Source organism: Dermacentor silvarum, chromosome 1, assembly GCF_013339745.2.
Source record: "Dermacentor silvarum isolate Dsil-2018 chromosome 1, BIME_Dsil_1.4, whole genome shotgun sequence".
Classification (NCBI taxonomy): Eukaryota; Metazoa; Arthropoda; class Arachnida; order Ixodida; family Ixodidae; genus Dermacentor; species Dermacentor silvarum.
Genome location: NC_051154.1, coordinates 392,488,335 through 392,503,437, shown reverse-complemented (window position 1 = coordinate 392,503,437; position 15,103 = coordinate 392,488,335). Strand labels below are relative to the sequence as shown.

General features: G+C 45.1%; 1 protein-coding gene across 1 annotated transcript; it reads left to right on the top strand.

Annotated features, from left to right (window-relative positions):
* The first annotated feature begins 4,116 nt into the window (after positions 1–4,116).
* LOC125943828 (uncharacterized) lies at positions 4,117–6,052 on the top strand. Its single transcript, XM_049663361.1, has 2 exons — positions 4,117–5,041; positions 6,005–6,052. Exons 1-2 carry the CDS (start codon positions 4,217–4,219, stop codon positions 6,050–6,052), a joined length of 873 nt encoding a protein of 290 aa, XP_049519318.1. The 5' UTR covers positions 4,117–4,216.
* The last annotated feature ends 9,051 nt before the right edge of the window (positions 6,053–15,103 follow it).

The window sequence follows — 15,103 nt, the reverse complement described above, 5'->3', positions numbered from 1 at the left end:
GGCTTTCTTTCTTTTTTATTTTTTTAAGTACCGACTGGAAAAAAAAATCCACGTACGGCTTACGGCCAAAGATTAGCATATAGAATGGCTAACTAAAACCGTTTTCGGCGCGCGAGGTCCGACTGCAATAAATTTATGATCCTGTACCAATTACTCCGCATTCTGATACGCGAGAAAGGCGGAAACTTGATTGGAATGTTGCACTGCAGTTTATTTTTTTTAAATCTATGCCAATGAGTCCCGTAAATCTAAGTACAAGGCGCGGGATGGGGCAGATATGCTTTACTTGTTTGAAGCGGCAAGCAGGAAGGTTACATATGTTACAATTGCTTCGTCTGCGTTTCGCAAGACCTACTGATAGAAAACTATATGCGCAACAATACACACGAGAGATACATGCTGCTTGAAGAACGAGAAAAGTATTTTTTCTCCAAAGGGAGAAAAAATACATTACTATAGAATAATATAGTAGAATGAAAGCCGACACTGCGGCCGCAATGCACGCGCGATCACCGAGCGGCATTAGAAAATAATAAAGATAGATAAAGAAGAGAAAGGAAAGGAATTTATTTTTAAGGCATAAATACATGTCATATGCATTTATGAACCCCATTTGATAGGTCTGAACGCAAATACCAGCGTGCGAAGTAGTACGAATGACCCTGCCGAGCAGTATCGCCAGCAGTTTCCAACGGCGCGACCTTGATGCGGCCCAATACACTTCGACCGCAGCGCCGCCCCAATATTTTTCCACGTCGGGCGCCTCACTGCGTGTACTAGAATATGGTCCTGTGGGACGAGCGGCTGGGGCGGCGCAAGCTTTCCCGTGAGGCGCCCGACGTGGAAAAATACTGTGGCGGCGCTGCGATCGAAGTGGATTGGGCCGCATCAAGGTCGCGTCGTTGGAAACTGCTGGTGATAGTGCTCGGCAGGGTCATTCGTACTACTTCGCGCGCTGGTAATTTCGTTCAGACCGCTCAAATGGTGTTCATAATTGCATATGATATGCATTTATGCCTTAAGAATAATTTTATTTATTTATTTTTTTAATGCCGCTGGGTGATTGCGCGTGCATTGCGGTCGCAGTGTATGCTTTCATTCTACTTATGTTATTGTACGGTTCCCTTTGGAGAACAAATAGTTTTCTCGTTCTTCAAGCAGCATGCATCTCTCCTGTGTATTGGTGCGCATATAGTTTTCCATCAGTATGCCTTGCGACACGCAGACAAAGACACATATGTAACCTTCCTGCTTGCCGCTTCAAACAAATTGAACATATATCTGACACATATGTAACCTTCCTGCTTGCCGCTTCAAACAAATTGAACATATATCTGCCCCATCCGGCGCCTTGTACTCAGATATACGGGAAGTATTGCTAGAAAAAAAAACTGCAGCACAACATTCCACTCAAGTTTCCGCCTTCCTCGCGTAAAGGAATGCGGAGTAATTGGTACGGGGTCATTTACTGAGGTCAGACCTCAAGCGCCGAAAACGGTTTTAGTCATTTTATATGCTAATCTTTGGCCGTAAGGCGTACGTGGAATTTTTTTTCCCAGACGATACTTCAAAACAAAAAAGGGTGGGGAGGCAAGTAGCTTTGTCCTTCGGCTTTTTTCTCGCCGTGTAAACACATTAAATTATTAATGAGTCCGAAAAACGTTGTTACGCTTATCCTATATCTCATACATTAATGTAATGGCGTTCCCAACTGCATGTCCGCTCGATCGAATGACCAGCTTGTATATTATAAGCGGCTGAGTGGGCCTCTTCTCTGGATAATTGTTGGCGCAGCACACAACACAGCAGCTGCACTGACAGTCGTTGCTCGGTCCTTTGCACGGGGCCCCAACGCTCTCCGAAGAAAGCTTCCCAGGCGGGTGGTATTGAGAATATGAGCCCTCTGGAGCCATGCACGCGCGTACACCCGGCTCGATCTTGAAAAACGTTAAGCGGCGCGTGCGTCGTTTTATTCGAAATGCCGAATGTTTTCACACTCCTTACGTACCTTCGTTTCGTGTCACTGTTACACCTTGTCCGATTTGTGGCGCGCCTAGGTAGGGTAGCTTAGCAATATACTAGCGGTACAAAGTCTAAAATTCAATCTGTACTCCGCGTTTCCGGTTAGCAGTCTCCCCCGAAAGAGCGATCGATGGGCAAAGAGCAGAAAGGTGTTCACATGCACGTAAAAGGAGACGCTCGGGCGCAGCAATTATCGGCATGCCTTCTGCAAGGCCAGATCCGCCTGTTGATTGCTCCATGCTCCTCCTCCAGCAAAGGCGCAAGCACCTCTGCAGTTTCCGGTAGATGCTGCAGGTTTCACGGCACCACCATGCCGAAAGGCAGGCAGCGGCACTGCTACGCTCCTGGATGTCGTACTGGTTATGCCGGTGTCAAAACTGCAACGAAACTGTCTTTGTTTAGCGTGCCTAAAGATGAAGAACGCACGAAAGTCTGGGATAAAAATCTTCATCGAATAGACAAGCCCCTTGACGAGAACTGTTCCGTGTGTGAGCTGCACTTCGAGGAGCGGTATATTCTCCGTGACTATGTGCATATTCTGGACGGCAGAGAGGTGAGGATTCCACGGGGTGTTACGATGCTGAGGAGTGACGCCGTGCCGACAATCCTCAATGTTCCGAAGTACCTGACCACGAAGGTACCATCTAGACGTGAACCTACAAAACGAGAGACGTACGCGGAAAATGAAGTTGCCAGCAAAAAGAAGAAAGGTGATCAGGATAATCAGGACCCATGCACCCGCGCGGACTTGCCGGAGCTGATCGAAGATATGTCGCCAAACCTTGACTGTGAAAACGTGCACAACTTAATCACGCCATCAGAATATTGGTCTCAACATCGATTTCCATCATTCGAAGGCGTTGTGTATGCGCTGTCCGAACTACAACCCTCATCTGGCACTGTCACCTCTGAGAGGTCAGTGATTTTCTCTGTCAGCGAGGCTCAAGAAGCTTCACTCAAGACATTTATGATCGGGAGAACGGTAACTGAAGGAACTGTAAGGACGGTTTCAGAAGCGGAGAGAGCATTATATTGGGCTTCTAAACTACTGAAATGCCCTGGTGCAATGTCCTCCACTGCAATGAGGACAGAAGATTTGACGAACGCCCTTCGAAGCAAAATTACCCTGGTTGGCGGTGCTTTCCACAACAAGGAATGCACAGGGATTGCAGCAACAGAGGGTAAGCTTCAAGCGATCGGCAAATTTTCGTACATTGTAATTTATTGAAGTGCCATATTTACGTTGTGACCAATACATTTTCCTGCGAGAAAAAGGGGGCAGATAAGGTCGCATGTGCTAAGCAGTGGTATTAATAATATGTTTAGTTTGGCAGTTGAATGTTAACGCGGAATCACCAATATTTTAACAATAATATACCGACAATTCTCTCAAGAGTAGAACGATTATGTCAGCGAGCAGGATGCAAACACGTGTTATTATCTAGGCGTTTGTCAAGTTATTCATTCATCCTTTATGCTGCCGCTTTCAACATCAGTGTACATAGGCGAATAATAAAGATATCAGTGCGCAAGCATGCATTCTTTGGCGAGTACCCCAGCAAAATCTGTCCGCCCCTTGACGCCTTATATCGGCAAAATAAATGCATCATTGGTCTGTTAATACACGTAATCGTTATAATAGTGTAATAGTACATGATAGGACGATAGGTAGCGTTAAAAAATAAAAAGAATTAAAAAAGAACTCGTGGCATCGCCGTCACCGCGTCAAGGTCGTAACAAAAAGGAAAGTAAAACGTTAAGACAAGTCATCTTTACAATAATGTAATAGTAGATGATCGGTATCGATAGGTATACGCATGCATAAGTTAGCTAAATAAGTATGCAAAACAGAAGTGGCAGCCGAGCCAAAGAATAATGCTTACGTATTAGTTGACAATTATCACAATTTCCTTGCATTTTTTTATTTCACTTATTGTTCTTCAAACTTATTCTTGGCCACTACCACTTCCTCTCGTTTAATAATAAATCGTGTTCTTTCCCAGGGACACCGTGCGTCTTATGCCTGAACTTACGAAAGGCTTTGCTGTCCAGGGCGTCCAGGCTATCACTGCTACAGTTACAACGGCGCCGTCGCAAACCTTTCAGGACAACTGCGCAGAAGCTGAGATTGTCATTGCAAAAACACAGGCGTTTATCTGCGAACTTCCTGAGCTTGAAGGGTCAGGTTGTAGCCATGAAGATCGGAAATGCCAGAATTAAAGAGGAAGTCTTGGCAGAAAAAATCGCAACGCTATCCCCTAAACAACAAGAGGCTGTGCGTCACTGCATTGCGGCAGCGAAGAGAAAAGGCACCAAAGGCATGCGTTTTACTAGCGAGTGGATGCTAGAATGCATATTAATGAAAATGAAAAGCCCAAAGCTTTACAGGCACCTCAGAATCAACAACATTCTTGTCCTTCCCAGCAACACCACCATAAAGAAATACACAAGTGCTTACAAAGGGGGATTTGGCTTCAACAAGAAAATGCTAGAAGCGATGAAAGAAAAGACAAGCACAATGGACAATTTCAGATGCCACGGGGGTCTCTTGTTTGACGAGATGAAGCTGTCGGAACACCTTTCTGTTGAACAATCCGGGAAACTGCGAGGCTTCGTAGACTTGGGTCCCTTTACACCGCCCCAAGATGCCAACCTGCCCTGTGACCACGGCATGGTTGTTAAGTTCGTGCCCTTTACCGGAGAATTCTCGCAAATCATAGGGGCGTTTGCGACGCACGGAAATGTTAAGGGTAGCCTCCTCTGCAAAATACTCATCGAAGCCATAATTCTTGTGAAGGCAGGACTCTTTGTGGATTTCGTGACGTGCGATGTAGCCTCGTGGAACCGTCGAATGTGGACAATAATGGGCATTCAAGGAACTGCGAATAATGTCACGTGCAAGGTGAAGCATCCTGCCGATTCAAAAAGAAGCCTACATTTTTTGTCGGACTTCCCACACCTCCTGAAATGCCTCCGCAACTCATTGCTGAAAGGCGGCTTCAACACACCAGACGGGCGGGTAAGATTTTCTTCTGTATGCTTTGCTTAGTTTTGATATTGCTATGTTACGTTGGCCTATCATTATAGCGTGTCTTTTATTTCGCAGGTGTCCACGTATTTTGTCCGTGAAGCTTACAACTACGACAAAGACAATATCACACTGAAAGCAATGCCTGGGTTGACCACCAGCCATCTTGAACCAAATTCTTTTGAGAAGATGAGAGTCTCCCTTGCGTTTCAGTTGTTCGGCGATTACGTCTTGCGTGGCCTCCATCATTACAAGGATCTCATCGAGACAAGTTACGGAAAAGGGTCGCTGGATGGTACAGAGTCATTCTTCAGGTATATAAGAGAAACTTCGGTAAATACATGCCTTCAGTGCTGTGAAATAGAACTGCACCATGCAAGGACTAAAAAAAAAAGAGAGAGACCTAAAAAGAGCATGCGTAACAAGATGGCCAGTTAAGGTGTATTCAATCGGGCATTCGGTGCGATATCCTCATTTTTTTTGTGCTGGCATAATTTCTGTAATTATAAATTGAGTCACCTAATCCAGGAGCTATAATGACTGTGCTGTCACGGCTTTGCTCCCTGCGCCCAGCGTGGTGCTTTGCGCCACTGCACACGCCTCATGTGCGCGCCTTCATTACTCGCCGTCGAGACTAGGGTGCATTAGAATAGTCTTGGGCTATTAGTCGAGACGCAGAAGCTCCTATTTGTGGCTATACCTTATGATACTCGACGCTCGCATTATTTGTAACTCGCATTTCTTCTTTGTGTATTTGAGCCTAGAACGAGCGGGAAAGGTCGTGCGCCTGTCGGTGCCAGTATGTGAAAGTAAAGTCATCATTGCACTGACTTGTAATTTCAGTCCCTATTTTCGATAGAAAAACAAATCAGCAACAAAGCGTTCGTAACGGTATAATAGATCCATTAACTTCCTGTTGATAATTTTTTCGATTGCATTTTCTTATTATCGCAGAATGATCAATCAGCTGATCAAAGTGACGACGTCCCGCTTGAAGGCTGAAGCATTGTGGCGAAATTCTGCCGGCGTCGCTGCTCAACTGTCAAGCTTCCTATAGAATACATCGACAAGTGGGAACAGCTCACTGGTGGTGGCGTCGGATTCCTCAGCAAATCGACGGCTGCGGGGTTCAGAGTCACACTTTCCAGTGTACTATCCTTGCTCGAATATTTGACCAAGGAACTCCAGTTCCGCTACTTGATGACAGCGCATTTAAGTCAAGATCCCATTGAGAACTTATGTGGCATTGTGCGCCAGTCATCTGGTTGCAATGACCACCCAACTCCAGAGCAGTTCTTAATAACAGTAAACTGCTTATGTTTTTACAGCTTAGCAAAACCGGTGACAGGAGCTAATGTTGCGCCCAATGTACTGACGGCGCTCCTAGATACCAGTGCCGCTAGTTCATCCCCCTCAAAAGATTTGCAAGCAACTCTTGATGAATATATTTGAGAAATATCTGTGAGCCAGAAACCCAGTGCCTTTCCCGTCGAGCATTCTAGTTTAGTAAATAAAACCAGTGATGCGCGTCTTGTTTATCACATGGCAGGCTATGTCGCAAGAAAGTGCGTGAAAAAGTCAGGCTGTGACACGTGCTGCGCGCTGCTGCTCGTACCAGCGTCAGAAGGCGAAACACATCCGTTTTCAGAGTTGTCAGCGTCATGCGATAAGGGAGGATTGCTCTATCCCTCTAAGGAACTTTTTGAATTTGTGAACTATTTGGAGGACGTCTTCACGGGCTGCTTCAGTTCAAATCAGCTTCATGCAAACAGGATTTTGGATGTGTTGTCACTCGTCAGAGTTAAGGAAAAGACTCTTGGTTGCATTGAGCCCGCAGAAACGGTCAAAGCTAACATAGTAAAATTCTATGTTGTGACGCGGTTGCACTTTTTAATTAAAGGCGTCAACAGGTCGAAAGAGGAGCGACGCAAAATGGCGCAGCTTTTAAAAGTGAGAAGATGCACGTGATGCACACGTGCGCTTATTCCAGTCGGGAATTCTCGCTTTAAATTAGTGCATTTAGAATATTTCATATTTTTCTCTTACATATACGTTGTGAATATCTATATGCATGTGCCCTTTGATTTAATTACCTAGAAGTGCATGGCCATTCTTCGCGCCACGCAGTTAATAAACACGGTTTATTTCACTCTAATATTGTTGCCTTCGATCATTGTCCTTGATAAATATTACACCAACAAGAAGCGCGCCTAAAATGACACGATATCAATAAATTTTTCTTACATAGCTTCATGTTGCAGATATATGAGACTTATTACCTGTTACTTTTAGAATACAATTTTAAAAACAGTAGTTCACCTGGCTAAAGCTACATTTGGTACCGGCTGACAAAAGTCATGAGTGCACCAAAGCAATTAAAACATAAGAAATGCACATACGATCTGTGCACATACGATCTGCGATACGATCTGCACATGCGACCTGCGACAAAAACTGAGCGTCCGCCTGCGCCCGCGTAGCGAACGCGCGCTCGCTAGCAGACGACGCGCTTGACAACGACAGCAAAATTAAAGACGTCGTGTTGTATAATCTGTCTCAAATATATATGTTTGGCAAAATGGTGTAAACATAAATTTGCAGTTGAAATAAATCACTATTTTAAGCCCGTACTATACGCAATCGGCCTCGGCGCCCGCTGCGAAAGTACGTTGAATATGCCGCGGAGCGCGTCTCCGCCCCAATCCAGTTCGCTCGCAGCGCCCTCGCATAATTTTTCCACACGCGGCGCCTCAGCGGGAGAGCGCCGTTTGGCCCACTCGACCATTGTCTAGTACACTCTAGTTGAACCCACTCCCTGGAGTGGCCACGCCTTAGCGCTGCAGGCGCTGCGGGGAATGCTGCGGCAAAGACGAAACTATTGAAATGACGCGCGGACGGGTCTTCTTCGAAATGCGCGCGCTGGAAGCGGCCAAGCGAAAACCATTACCAGCACTGGCGCATTGTTCTACCGTCGTTGGTGTCTCTCGCAGTTTTGAACACCCAAGACTCAACGGTAAGTGATTGTGAACGACCTCTGCACGGTCTGTGTATGCATATGTGTTGTAAGTGAACAGAAGCACTGATACGAGTTATTGAAGGCTGCAGTGCAAGAGTTGACAGTCCAGAACCATTTTGCACGATGACCGTGTTTGTGGGAGCTTTGCCGTATTCGAGGCGAGTTGTGCGCCGAGAGTGACGCGAGATTACTTAGAAATCATGATTTTAGATGATGAGGGACTCTGCCATGTCTTTGAGGTCTGTTAATTGGATGCCTGTGAGCGTTCGACATGTACCCCCAAATGCAAGCCACCACCGGAGAAGTTACGTGCAGTGTCGGGCGAGCTGAGCATCGCCGCCTAACCACGGCCTTAAATTGTGTTGACTCGGTTTTCTGCTCTTCTTTGGGCGCGGTATCTGCTATAGCTGCCGCGTACGTGGCACCAATCCCCTCTTACGATTGTGTGAGTAGGTCACTTACTAAGTGCGCCTGTGCCGATTTGCCAATACGCTCCGTGCTAGCGTATTTCTCTTAGCGCCCACGCCGCTGATTGTGCAGGCAGTGCGCGATTGAGCCAGCACCCGCCAACTTTGGTCTGCAGGCGTCAAATATCGGTGGCGCGTTTCGGCTATTAAAAGCGTGTTGTGCGCTTCGCCAACGCCACTACGAGTCTGCGCCGCACGAGCTGTTGATCAGAGTAATGGAGATGGTTGTGTTATGTCTTTAAGAAACTCTTTAGTTTGCGCGCTGCTTTGCAGCAACAGGTGTTCTGCTTGGGTTCAGATTACTGGATACGCCGTCACTCGACCCTCGATGGCCGTAGCAGTACCGGTGGGGCAGAAAACGATGCGGTTGGCGTCACGAAACACGTCAATTTACACAATAGCGTGCGGCGATAGGTCATACGGGCGTGTCGCTCGGTGGCTGTGTTGTTCCCAGGTGAAAATATTGCAACTGGAGACAACTAGGACCAGTTAAAGTGGCTTATGGTAGAATTCCCAGTGGGGACCAGTTGCCAGTTGGTCCCAGTTGGGACCAGTTGCCAGTGGGTCCCAGTTGGGACCAGTTGCTAGTGGGTCCCAGTTGGGACCAGTTGCCTGTTGGCCCCAGTAGGGACTGGTGAGTCTGCTAGTATTCTGCAGCTGGGTTCAGTAAAAATGTGACCCGATGGGGCCATTTTTTTGGCTCCAGTGCAAGAAAGACAAGCTTGGATCATCATCAAATGTTTATTTGATGCAGTCTACAAAGTGTCATTCGATGTAGCCACCTGCAATCTTGATTGAGAGCTTTTCGTTGACTTCAACCAAAGGATGTCCTTTTGAGGAAGTGGTTAAAAAAACCTGGGCACAAAAATACACATATAGAAGCAGTTAAAAACAGGGGTGCTAGTTCAACCACTAAACGTTTAACCTGGCAATATTTGCTTCCACATTAGAATAATATGGCTCCGCAATTACCAAACTAATTTTAGGACAGTGTGATATATGCTAGCTCAAAATGTCTATCATAATAAAAAATTACGCCACATGACACGACAGGACAATTATAAAGCACACAAAATCAACATGAGATGTGTGTTCCATCGAAACAGTAGGCAGATATAAGGAACTCTAGACAGAAATCTTGCACAGCGTTGTCGGAAACAGGCATGTCATTGCTGCGACGCACACAGCAATCGGCCCGACGGCACTGTACAGAAGTACTTACGTCCGCCATCAGGATAAAAAACAGAAGAAAACACCTCATACTGTACTATAGAATCATAAATAAGAAGTATAATTACCTCGAAATGGTAAATTGGCGCCGGGGAAAACGCTGCACATCGATGCATGCTGATAGATCCACAAAGCCGCGAAGGACAGGGGTAAAAGAGTTGCCTTGCGTTGTTTTGAAGTTACAACAGCAGCCATAGATAAAAGCTATCCAAATATACTACCGCACGAATGAGATTGCGTAGGCGCTAACACCACGGGTACGGTGGCTAGATGGGTAGGTGTGCCGACCGGCGCCTCTGGAGCGTAGTTCACCGCTTCTCCGCGTCATGACGCAAAATTGGCGCTGCGGTCAGTAGAACGGTTCCGCAGCGCACGTCGTCTGCTACAGGGGGCTGGCGGACTGGCGGCGAGCAAAAAAATAAAAAAATAAAGCCCGTATTGGAGTAGTTGTATGTCGTCTGTTCGTGTCAGTTTCAAAGGTGAAGAGCTCCGCATCTCTCGTACTGTTTGTAAGTTCCTAAGCGATGTGGAATTTTCCAGGTAGGAAAGATGACCGGCAAGATTAGCGGCGGCGTTGCTCCACCGAAGAAGACCACCAAGGAGACCTACTGCTTCGCTCCAAACTGCAAGTCGGGCTCTAAATTTGTGAGAAAGACAGCGGAATTGTTCCTCTGTCTGACAGCGGAAATGTTCGCCCCGAGCTGCTCAGTAGCTTGCTCAGTATCGGTACGGTGGCTATATTGTATCGGCGACGTTAATGAGCAAGCGGTACACCGAAAAGCGTACGTCCATGAGCTCCTCGACATTGGAAATTTGCAAGCCGCACATGAGGTGCTCAGCGCCTGTGACAACGAGCACCGCTGCGCTGCTACAGGGAAAAGAAAAGTGATTCTAGGCTGATATTCTATATAGCAGGCTATGTAGCAAGGAAGTTCCTGCAAAGAGCCAAGTGCTCCGATTGCTCAGGGACATTACTGAATTCAACAGAATGAGTAGGTCAGGGCTCCCTTCTGAAGCACTAAAAAAACTGGTAGCATCGCTCGAAGACGCCTTCAAGCTGTGCTTCAGTTTAAATGAGTTACGAAGGAACAGTGTATCGCTGACTTTGCATCCTTTCTGCAGCTGAATCACCCGAATTTGATCGGCTGTAAGCGGCACAAGAAAGAGCTCACAAACGATGTTGTGAAGTTCTATTCAATTACACGCCTTTACTTTCTTGTCAAGGGCAATAACATAGCGCGCGAAAGCAACAGGGAGAAGAGGAAGCACCTGAAGATGAGGCGTGTGCTGTGAACAATGCTATGATGTGGTGGACCAACGTTGGGGCCTTGCTGGCGCTAAGCTATTTATGTTGGTGCGTTTGCTGACTCAAGTTACGAGAGGTTTTCTTGTATTTTAAATATATTCACGAATCTAGTCCAAGGCATATTGCTTTATTTTATTACAATGAAACAGTGAACCATATGCACTTACCAACACAATTCTTCTCGCACCAATTTAGATACCGTAACTGACGCAGCAATAAAACAATAGCCGGATTTCTCGAAACTGAAACATTAGAACTCGCTAAATATCATGTAAACATTGTTCCACATACCGTATAAAACCATTGCAGTATTGCTTTATGCATGGAAAAAATGCATTTACGTCTTTAATGCAATGGGCTGGAGCGCCGCGTTTATATCAATAAATGTGACCGATTGCCAAGCTAGAAAATTTACTTCAGCATTTCGTTTTTTCTGACTCAGCGACAACAAGTTCCTCATTCTGGCTTGGCCTACACTGCTCAGAACGGTATTATAACGCGCACTTCAAAGATACAATCAGAGGCACGCGATACTATCAGACACGCAGCTCGTCTACACAGCGCAGCCGCCGTTGCGCGCCGCTGAACCGTTCTACTGTCCGCAGCGCCAATTTTGCGTCATGATGCGGAGAAGTGGTGAGCTACGCTCGGTCGGCACACCTACCCATCTAGCCACCGTACCACGGGTTCCTTAAAACACATCGTTCATTCACTAACACGCACGCACGCCTCGCGTGACGCCTCGCTACGGTGGCTAGCCTCGCCTTGACATGGCAGCCGCCATTGCACACGTGCTGTGCGCAACTACGGCTGACTACGGTCACAGTTTTATGTCTTTCCTGCCCGCCGTGTTCCCTTCTCTGCGATACCGCTCTTTGATGTTAATAAATATTACGGCCTTTTATATGCGGTATCAAGTTAGCAATTTAGATTAAAAGTTTAACTTCAACAGAAAATACGACACTGACGAAACTTCAGCCGCAAACAAATATGGTTGCTGCTATTGCACCGTCGTTTGTAAGCTGGCCGGGCACCGCGATCTGCCGTGCAGATTACGACTGGTTGTTCGGTTTTTCCGTTTTTTGTGGGGAAGTATTCGCTGTACTGTAAACATTAGCGACTCAACTCAACGACTCATCGCGACGAGGCTCAGTGAAGCAAAATTGGCAAGACCATGTAGGCGTACGTCGCTTTTGTGTATGTCGCTGAGATGGCCATTTCTAGCTTAGTGCGCTGAAACTAATGCAATCGTACGAACGCAATCTGCTGCACAATTGTACAGCAGAATTTTTAATTATTCAGTGATTAATTAGAAACATCTCTCCATGCAAGCAAGCGGTCCGCTAGTCTAATTTTTTATCAATTAACTTTCACCAGCAAACAAGAGCTGCGGAATCCAGCAATACATGTTGTATCAGACCAGCAACAATCAGCGTAAGGCCAATAGGACCTATTAGTCTAATAGAGAAACTAGTAGACATGCAACACTGATTGTATAAGACCAATAAGTACAATACACAGGGCCATTGGTCTTACAGGTAAATCAGTACGACTAATAGAAATTTCTGTTGGTCTAATACAAAACTTATACAACTAATACAAAACTGTATTAGACTTATTACAAACTTCTATTAGAATTTTTGCTAGGGTTGCTCAAACTGCCAAACATAATTGCTCAGTATAAGTAGGACTAGCTGCTGCTGTCTTAGCAAGCACTGCATGTTACTTGCTTTCAGTTAAACTTCTGTCACCATTTCATTAGGATCCAAACTGGAACCAGTTGCTACCAGTACAATTGGTTAATGTTTAAGTTGGTTCCAGTTGCTACTGATACAACTGGTCAAAGTTCCAGTTGGAATCCAACTGGAACCAGTTGATTCCAGTACAACTGGTCAAAGTTCCAGTTGGATCCCAACTGGGTCCAGTCACTCCCAGTATGACTGGAAATTGTTCCAGTCGGATCCCAACTGGAACCAGTTGCTTTCCAACTGGGACCAATTGGTGTGTAACTGGGACCAGTTGGCTTCCAGTTGGAACCAGTTCATCCCAGCTGATCCCAGTTGGATCCCAGTTGGAAATTTTCACCTGGGTTTGCTGAGGCCGTCACTATGCTAGGCCTCCCATGCTATATCTGTATAGTCGGTGCTTGTCGTCATCATCAGCCTATATGTCCACTGCAGGACGTAGGCCTCTCCCTGTGTTCTCCAATTACCCCTGTCTTACACTAGCTATTCCAAGTTGCGCCTGCAAATTTCTTTTGTACACTGCTTGCTTGTTCTGCTTTGCTTGTACACTGTTCTTATTCAACAGCCGGCTCTGTGCACTGGACGCCTCGACTTGTTTAATTGTTGTTCTGCTACGCCATTGCGTACAAATATTCAGTTTTGATTTCTGGATGTCAAATACACACAAATAAGTTGCGCTTTCCAACTCAGTATCATCACATTTTACAGCGTGATCTTACCGTGCACGAGTATTAATAACACAATTCCTGCTGCAGTAAAAAAATATATATATATATATAGGCTGGCTGGTCAACCCAAATCTGTGAGAACAATGTGCTTTAGGTCCGCCATTCTCTATTGTAAAGAGATAATACTACCTCTGTATTCAATTTCAGTAACACTCACTAATTATGCATCCTTTTGACTGAAATAATTTGTCTTAGAAGGCGTTCAGTTTAGGTGATCAGTAAACATTTCATGGATTATGTGCATAGGTGCATAAGTTGAGTAACGGCTTTAGTTTGTAAAGATCAAAGCCTGTTAAGATATGAAATTCTGGCAAGCTTAGTTTACCAATAATGTAAGCTGAACAACATACAAAATACAGCGTCGCAGCAGAAGTAATCTAGTATAAACTTGCTGGCAACTGTTGTGTGCTATACGTGATCATTGCAATGCCTAATTTTTCTCCTGTCTTTGAAGACTGCAGCCGTTTCATTGCCAGCTGTGAGGATGAAGCAGCTTCATAGCCGGACATCGGACGCCTTCGAGCAGCAGTTCCCCTTTACGGCAGCAAAGGCCTTGATATGCTTTTACATCGAGCTTTTTTTTCTCACTCTATATCTTTTCCCTGCAGTGACTAGTTCATTGCCTTCACTTAGAGTGATTGCTATGTCATCTGTTTTATGGGACAGAACATACTGGGTGTTCAAAATTAAGCTTTACGAAATTTTGAAAGATTGCCTTTGGCAGGTAGCATAATGCTTATAGTTGGGCTGGGTTATTCTAAAAGTTGTACATTAGTAGCACAAGAAATCGGAACACATATTCAACTAATTAACAAAAATTGACCAACTTCTTAGTTAATTACTTTATGACACATATTGAAATTTACGAATTGTAGCCGGTGAGCTTTTCAGGTGTATCCACTTGGAATGAATTTACAGAATGACATCAGTTTGAGATATGCGCCATCAAATTTTCAGTAAAAATATACTGTTGTTTCACTTACTTTTTTACCAAAATGGGGCTGTTTTATACATTGAAGCACAAAAGTAAATGGAACGCCCATGTATTTGGCCCACACTTTGGCAAATAATGTCTCGAAACTCGTATCATCCTGGAAATTCATTTCAAGTGGATGCGTCTTGCAAACTCACCGGCTACAAATCATAAATTGCAATAGGTGTCGTAAAGTAATTAACTAAGAAGTTCATTAGTCAATTTTCGTTAATAGGTTAAATATGTATTTTGATTTCTCGTGCTACTAATGTCCGTCCCTTCGAATAACCCAGCTGAATGATAAGAGTTGCGCTACCTGCCACAGGCAATTTTGAAAATTCCGTAAAGCATAATTTTGAACACCTGGTATATATGCATGTATGTTGCAGTAAGAAAATAAAGATACTAAAGGAGCCCAACATGACATATTTCAGGACAAATGTATCATGTAAATTACTATGTGACAAATAAACCAAAACAACAAGACTTGGTGCCCAGTGTGCAGGTGTGTGCATCAGCATAACAAACAAAACCTGGTGCAAGCTTAAAAATATTAAGTTGTATTCTGTGGCATTATTGTCATATTGC